We start from the raw sequence: 8,389 nt of genomic DNA, 5'->3' as shown, positions 1-8,389 counted from the left end.
TTTTTTTTTTTTTTTTCTATTTAATAAGCAAGAAGAAGAAAAAACGCTGTGGTAGTGTTTACTGGTGTGAATGAATAGTGCAAAGACCAAAGCACTTAGAGTATAGAGTAGCTAGGGACCAGTAGTCCCCAAGCTGCGGTATGAAATACCCCCCAATAGTATTAGATATTAGTTGTAGCCGAGTTTAATCGAAAAACATCCAAATAAATATAATATGGGTAGGTACCTATAATACCTGTACATAGTTCTACAGAACAAACCAAGCCCACGGATCCGTCCGTTGTGATGGATATTTAAAAAATCTCGGCCCTTTGCCGCTTTATTGGCTGATGACCGAGGCCAAGAGCTAGTTAACATTTCCTATCCACCCACCCTCTGTGGGCCTATCCACCCACAAGATCGTCCATTTGGTCTGGGTTTCTCTTCACTTTCAAAAACATAAGACCAGGACTGCTCGCGGGGTACGAAGAAATTACTGCATGCTATAGGATAGGACGACTCCAAGCGCAAATTCATCAAACTACGGGACTTGTGGCAGTGGCACTCTCCGCTCTCGGGATGCCAATGAACTGGGCTGACCTGCTCTTCTTCTTATTCTCTTTCTCTTATTCTTGGACTTCTTTCTTGTTCCATGGTTGAGCCAAGTAGTGGTGGGAGTATATCGCCGATCATCTGATAGTGAAGAAAATTAACTCAGATTGTTTTTTCGTTTAACGTCTTTTTACCTATTTATTATCCGATCTCTGAAGTTTTTCCTAGACATTATTAAAATTTTCTCCTTCACTTTAATGTGACGGGTGACGCGGTGTATTGTGAATTTTTTGGTGCTCCATCACTGTTAAAAGTTACCTCTAGGTACCCGGGCTAGTCTGTACCTATTTACGGTCTAAAAATTAAACAAAGGGACTCCTTTTTTATTTTACCCTAATGAAAAATGAAGAAAGTAAAGAACATGTTAAATAATGAAATGAGTAGATTCTAGACGTTTGTATAAGTAATAAAATTCCTTTTGTTTCAAAGAAATATAGGGGTGGCAGTTGTTGGAATTTGAAGAGGGAAGGTAGAGGGTTAATAACGAACGAACAATGAACTTGAGGGTAACAAGAAGATGCGGCAACGCTGCAAGGCCATACAACAACAAAATCTTCAGTACTTCAGTTTGTTCGAGGGACCCCAAATCTAAACGACATGTGAATTCGTCTCGTCTCGTGTTTTATTGAATAGTTTTTGAAATATTCTTATTCTCTTTCTCTTATTCTTGGACTTCTTTCTTGTTCCATGGTTGAGCCAAGTAGTGGTGGGAGTATATCGCCGATCATCTGATCGTGAAGAAAATCAACTCAGATTGTTTTTGTTTTTTCCTTTACCGTCTTTTCACTTATTATCCGATCTCTGAAGTTTTTCCTAGACATTATTAAAATTTTCTCCTTAACTTTAATGTGACGCGGTGTATTGTGAATTTTTTGGTGCTCCATCACTGTTAAAAGTTACCTCTAGGTACCCGGGCTAGTCCTTACCTATTTACGGTCTAAAAATTAAACAAAGGGACTCCTTTTTAATTTTACCCTAATGAAAAATGAAGAAAGTAAAGAACATGTTAAGTAATGAAATGAGTAGATTCTAGACGTTTGTAGGTATAAGTAATAAAATTCCTTTTGTTTCAAAGAAATATAGGGGTGGCAGTTGTTGGAATTTGAAGAGGGAAGGTAGAGGGTTAATAACGAACGAACAATGAACTTGAGGGTAACAAGAAGATGCGGCAACGCTGCAAGGCCATACAACAACAAAATCTTCAGTTTGTTCGAGGGACGCCAAATCTAAACGACATGTGAATTCGTCTCGTCTCGTGTTTTATTAAATAGTTTTTGAAATATTTTATTAAATTTAACGTGTTTCAAGTGCTTTTAATTAGTAATTATTACTTGAATAATATTTCATTTCATTTACTGTGATAACATTTTGAATTAAATTAAGTTACGTGATGAATTTCAAATAAAAAGCAATGTACTTGTTGATACTCATTTCTTAACGTTGATGTCTTTGTGTTGAATGTAAATTACAAGTTGATGGCAGCCGGGTACACTGAGACATCAAACAAGTTCTTTGTCATGGCAGCCGGATATACAGAAGCATCTTATACAAATCCCCCGGGATCCAAGTTCTCTTCCATCATTAAAACTAATGAGAAAGCCAAGTACTGGAATTGTGCTGAAATTGTGACCACAGCTTCTACTGATGGTTTCTGGGAGGATACACCAGAAGAGAAAATCAAGAAGAAAGTCCTCAATGCAAAGAGTAAGTTCCATGCAGGAAGACAGCTACATATTAAGCATTTACCTAGGGATGTGACAGAGACAGAGATCTGTGAGTTACTATCTGACTTACCAGTACAATGTGTTCACATAGATAGCAACCCTCAGGGGTCTAGTAGTGCTCGAGCAGTGCTAGAAGATCCCGAGATGTTAGATGACTGGGACAAGGACCGAGTGTTCTCATTGAGGGGACAAAGAGTTCCTGTGACTCCTACCCCTTCAGAGAACATGCTTTGTGTTGGAAGATTACCTCTGAGCTTGACTGAAGAGGAATTCAAAGCTCTTGTTGAGCAGTATGGTATGGTGAAGACTTGTTTCCTCATGATCAGTGAGAAGACTGGGGATAACAAAGGTTACGGCTTTGTTGAGTTCAAAACAAAGGAGATTGGGATTGCAGCAAAGAATCACCTGGATGGCAAGAACATTAGAGGAGTGAGTATTATCTGTGATTGGTTGAACCACAACCATACTACCTTTGAATCTCTTCACTCTAAGTGCCTTTATGTAGACAACCTTCCCAAAGACTTCAGAGACATGACTGAGTTCAGGAAAATCTTCTCTACCTATGTTAACCCTCCATATTGTCAGATAGCATTGAAGAATGGGTGTCCTCAGGACTGGGGTCTTGTCGAGTACAGTTGTGCGGAGGATGCAGAAACAGCTCAGGTTAACCTTAATAGTTATAAGTTACGAGGTAGGCCTATGCGAGTGACTTATTATATCCCTGGTGTACGTGCCATTAATTTGTATTTGAAATTACTAAATGACATCCCAGCCAAAGGAAAGTCCTTAGGTCTTCTGCCAGATCCAAGTGGTCAAGTCATAGTGCAATCATTACAAAATTTGTCAAAGCAGAATCCCATATTTGCTCAAAATCTTCAAAAGATTATTTTAGACCAGATTCAACAGTCTCATGAAGATGGTTATACTACTAATAAAGGCCCTGGTTCTACAGGCTCACAGGAAGACAAGAGTATCCCTCTTCCCAAATCTGCACCCCCTCCTCCTCCCCCTAACTACAGACCTGAAGAGCATAAGATTTCAATGCCCCCTCCTGTACTACCTCCCCCACCTCCCTCCCACATGCTCCTCAAGAATGGTATTCATACACCTTTCATGAAACCCACACATCCAGGTCTTAACACAAGTCCTCCTGTGGGAGAGGCAGCACCTACCACCTTGGAGGATAACTTGTTGGCTAATCAAGCCTTGTGGAACAACCTTCTGTGTCCACCTCCTGTTAATACCTACAATCTCCCTCCCAACCCTTACCTCGATGCAAATCTCTCCCTTGATCTCCAGCAAAACATTCTCAATATCCTCATTTTACTGAGAACGTCGCAATGTTGCCAGATACACATATGTTTCTCGAGAATTTACCATATGTTGCTTGTGTTACTTCCAAGAACAGAATTCTGGGCACAGATGCTTAGAAATCGCTGGGTCCTGAAGTATGTACATTATATTGTTTCTGAACTCTACTTCAAACTGCAATTCGGGGTGTCAGTGTCCTTTGAGACGGTTTTTTTTGGAACCCGCTCCTGGGCCATTTTTCTCTTTATCAAATATCTTTTGCCTTCCATTCACCGTATCAGATCACATTTATAATTTTGTCCTTTGGAAATTCCGTACCAACCTCAGTGGTGCAGTGGTTAGCACAGTTAACTTCGGATTCTTAGCTTGTTGGCTCGAGCCAGTCATGGAATTTACATACCTTCATAATTCTAAATTAAAAAAAAAAACGCCATGGGTACTGCTGGGTCAGCAATTTCTGGACTAGGGATTTCCAACTTCCATGAGTATGCGGGCCACATGCTACATTGGCAGGTACTTAGTGGGCCACATACACAGGTGAGCAGGCCTTTATCCAGGATTTTCTTGAGGGAATTGAGGTTGGATGCTCCATTTTCGTAATCCACCCCATAGTAAAAGAAAAAATTAAAAAAAAAAAAAAAAAAAAAAAAAAAACGCCATGGGTACTGCTGGGTCAGCAATTTCTGGACTAGGGATTTCCAACTTCAATGTGTATGCGGGCCACATGTTACATTGGCAGGTACTTCGTGGGCCACATACATAGGTGAGCAGGCCTTTATCCAGGATTTTCTTGAGGGAATTGAGGTTGAATGCTCCATTTTCGTTATCCACCCCATAGTAAAAGACAAGTCCGAGGGGGCCCACCCTAAAAGCTTCGCGGACCGTAAAAACGTGGCCCGCGGGCCGCTAGTTGGAAATCGCTGTTTTAGACCAAGATATACGAGCTCTCTCAGTCCTTTATAGTGTGTTTCTTTCTCATTTTACTGAGAACGTCGCAATGTTGCCAGATACACATATGTTTCTCGAGAATTTACCATATGTTGCTTGTGTTACTTCCAAGAACAACTCTGGGCACAGATGCTTAGAACTCGCTGGGTCCTGAAGTATGTACATTATATGTTTCTGAACTCTACTTCAAACTGCAAGTCGGGGTGTCAGTGTCCTTTGAGACGGTTTTTTTCCACCTTTATCTTTAGGAGTGTCTTCTCTTGTCAATCCTCGCTCTTACCTTCTATCAACTTTGGGTGTGACTGGCTTTCTCTTTCGTTAAGGACTCCATAACTTAAGGGACCTTTCTACTGGATGAAGCTATAAAGCTAGACCTTATGGCCACAGCGTGTACTTCATCTAAAAAAAAAGTTGGCAACAAGCTCAAGAATAACGTCAATGTTACTAACTCGAAAGATAAGAAACAAAGAACGTAAACATGAACATTCAAATACTTCCCATAGGAAAAGGAAGGTGAGGTAGGTACCTCGCCTATTGGCACGGCACGGGTGCTAAATGCTGCAAACCTATTGGTTTACAACTCGGAGTGACCTTAACCCGTGGATCTTATAGCATTTCATAGTAGAAAACAGTCACCAAGAAACAATTTGATGAGCAGTTCAAGAGCAAGCAAAATCTGATCATTTTTGTAGCATCAGAGCAAATAAATAATTAGAGCTCTGAATAGGTTAATCTTTTTCATTTGAATATTGATTGTTTATGTTTAAAAACATGTGTGTGATGAACTGCTGAAATTATTTTCCTTACTAAAACTTTCACTTGACATACTCTATCACTTCATTATTGCTTAGATGCTTAGGTATCATTGAGATTTCACTAATGAAAATTATTTTCGAATTTATTTCTAAAAAAAATTGAAGTCAAATCTTGGCCATCAATTTGCCTTGAAATTTCTTTCCACTCAAATTTAGTCTTTCCCATTCCTCCCCCATTTTTTTAAAAAATAACTTGACGTGATAAATTGATAAAATATTCTATGGCAGCTTTTGTTCTTGTCATATTTTCATATTTGATTAAGCAAAGTACCTATTTGAGAAAATCATAGGAGAAATAAATTTCCAATTTTAATTTTCACACTTTGTCTGATTTCCCTCCTAAATTGTAAACCCTTATGTGCAACCTTGACGTGATAAATTGATAAAATATTCTATGGCAGCTTTTGTTCTTGTCATATTTTCATATTTGATTAAGCAAAGTACCTATTTGAGCAAATCATAGGAGAAATAAATTTCCAATTTTAATTTTCACACTTTGTCTGATTTCCCTCCTAAATTTTAAACCCATATATGCAATATTTCCAATTTTAATTTTCACACTTTGTCTGATTTCCCTCCTAAATTTTAAACCCATATATGCAATAATGACAACAGGTACCTAATATAAGTTAGTCTATTTCAGTAGTAACAGAGAGTTCAATATTATATTGCCATAATAACCAAATCAACAAGTACTTGCTTTTGGTTAGGACAGGTACCTAATATGAGTTAGTCTATTTCAGTAGTAAGAATTGCCATAATAATTAAATACTTCAGAAGAAGTATTTCTATGGTTAGGGAGTCTTAACTCTGCTACCTACCTCATGGGAGGTACAAAAGAAGCTAAAATGTACCAATGTACTACATGCCGTATAGTTATGTAAATAGAGTCTATGTCATCTTTGGTCCCACAAAGTTATCTTTGGTTTTCCTGTTGAGAGAGAGAGGGAGGGAGAGGGATGAAACTCGTGTAGAAGTGAGAGGAAAGAGTTGATGTGAGTGTGAACGAATCGAAAGGAGAGAGAGAGAGGCAGTGTGAGAGGGACAGAAAGGGTGAGTCATTCGTGTGAGAGTATGAGAAAGGAGTCGAGAGAAAAAGAGGGAGGGAGAGAGTCGATAAAGAGATAGGGAGGAGACAGAAAGTGAGAGAGACAGAGGGAGAGAGAAACTGTGGCTGTGATGAAGGACATAATTATTATTGGCAGGGAAAAGGAGGGGAAACTTTCAGCCCTGAGCTGATAACAGTTATCTCTCTCTTCGTCCTTCCCTCTACCCCCCCTCTCTCTATCTCTTTCTGTCCCTCCATTTCCTCCCTCTTCTTTCTATTCGTCTCTTCCCCGTATTTCTCTATTAGTTTGTATCTCTCCCGTTTCTCTTGTGTTATATTCCCGCCATCTCTGTCTCCCTCCTCCTTCAAGCCCTACTCTCTCTCCTCTCTCTTCTTCCTGTCCCCCTCTCTCTCTCTTTCTGTCCCTCCCTTTCCTCCCTCTTCTTTCTATTCGTCTCTTCCCCTATTTCTCTATTAGTTTGTGTCTCTCCCGTTTCTCTTGTGTTATACTCCCGCCATCTCTGTCTCCCTCCTCCTTCAAGCCCTTCTCTCTCTCCTCTCTCTTCTTCCTGTCCTTCCCTCCTATTTTTGTTTCCCCCTTTGTCTCTCTCGCTCTCATGTCTGTCTTGTTGCCGCCATACTAATTACTTGGGGTGTAATTAAGATCGTTTAGTTTTTAATATGATAGAAGAAGAAAACGACATCTGCGGACCCTGCAGAACATTATCATGATTATTATCATTAATTTATCATTCATTACCATTATCATTTTCATTATCATTATTATTACGTAACTAGTATCTACCCATAATGCTTACATATTTAGTATACATATTCTTAGAACATTATCATCATTACCATTGTCATTATTATTATGTACCTAGTATCTACCCATACAGTGCTAACATATTTAGTATCGTTCTTCTATTGTGTGCTCTTGTCATATTTGTTCCTTTGTTTAGGTTTAGGAAAAGCCAGCCGTTAACTTGTAGTCAGGCCTTGTAAGCCCAAGGTCACGTGATCGATTCACGCACGGGAATGTTTATCATCATTACCATTGTCATTATTATTATTATGTACCTAGTATCTACCCATACAGTGCTTACATATTTAGTATCGTTCTTCTATTGTGCGCTCTTGTCATATTTGTTCCTTTGTTTAGGAAAAGCCAGCCGTTAACTTGTAGTTAGGCCTTGTAAGCCCGAGGTCACGTGATCGATTCACGCACGGGGAGAACTTTACCCTAAGGCCTAAACAGATAAGGTTCGTTCTTGGTCCTCGAATTGGTTGGCTTTCTATCCTGTATCCTGTCCTCTCTTCGATTTTGAGACGATAAGACCTCCGCCATTTTGTTACAGTTCCTCCCTCAAACCTCGTCAAAATAATAGGAGAATGAAAAGATTTTTTTTTTTTACTTCTTATGAGAATTGGAGTTGAGGAGCAAAATGCGAATGTCTGAAGGACAAAGTTTTTTTTTTTTTTTTTTTAGTCCCAATACTTTGTAAAAAAGACAACTTTTGAACTCCACTTTGACTGTTTTGAAAAAATCTAGGCCTAAATGTCTCCCATAATGCATTGATTCCGAATATGCTTTCCATTTTGATTTTATACATTCTCCTCTAACTCCACGTTTTGCTACTATTAAAATAGTTTCTAGGTAGGGCTTTTTTTAATAACTTGCTGGTGTTAATGTTAAGTTTAAGTTCTGTAATATCATTTACATGATCTCATATTTATTTAATTTTTTGTGTTATATTGATTTTTTTTTAAACTTTTTTTTTCCATTAGGTACTTTTTACGAATGATGGGGGTTTTTAAGGACTCTAATTTTACTTTTAGTTTTGTTTACAATATAATTTATCAGTATTATTCTTTTGCTTTTTTAGAACGCCTCCTTGTTTTTTTTTTTTTTTTTTTTTTTTTTTTTTTTATTTTTTTTTGGGTTATAAATT

General features: G+C 38.4%; 1 protein-coding gene across 1 annotated transcript; it reads left to right on the top strand.

The window, feature by feature from the left end:
- The first annotated feature begins 1,892 nt into the window (after positions 1-1,892).
- On the top strand, positions 1,893-4,711 carry LOC103519274 (ribonucleoprotein PTB-binding 2-like). Its single transcript, XM_008484359.3, has 2 exons — positions 1,893-3,763; positions 4,687-4,711. Exons 1-2 carry the CDS (start codon positions 2,067-2,069, stop codon positions 4,709-4,711), a joined length of 1,722 nt encoding a protein of 573 aa, XP_008482581.1. The 5' UTR covers positions 1,893-2,066.
- Positions 4,712-8,389: the final 3,678 nt, after the last annotated feature.

Source organism: Diaphorina citri, unplaced genomic scaffold, assembly GCF_000475195.1.
Source record: "Diaphorina citri unplaced genomic scaffold, Diaci psyllid genome assembly version 1.1 scaffold2640, whole genome shotgun sequence".
NCBI lineage: Eukaryota > Metazoa > Arthropoda > Insecta > Hemiptera > Psyllidae > Diaphorina > Diaphorina citri.
This window is presented reverse-complemented; position numbering and strand designations above follow the sequence as displayed.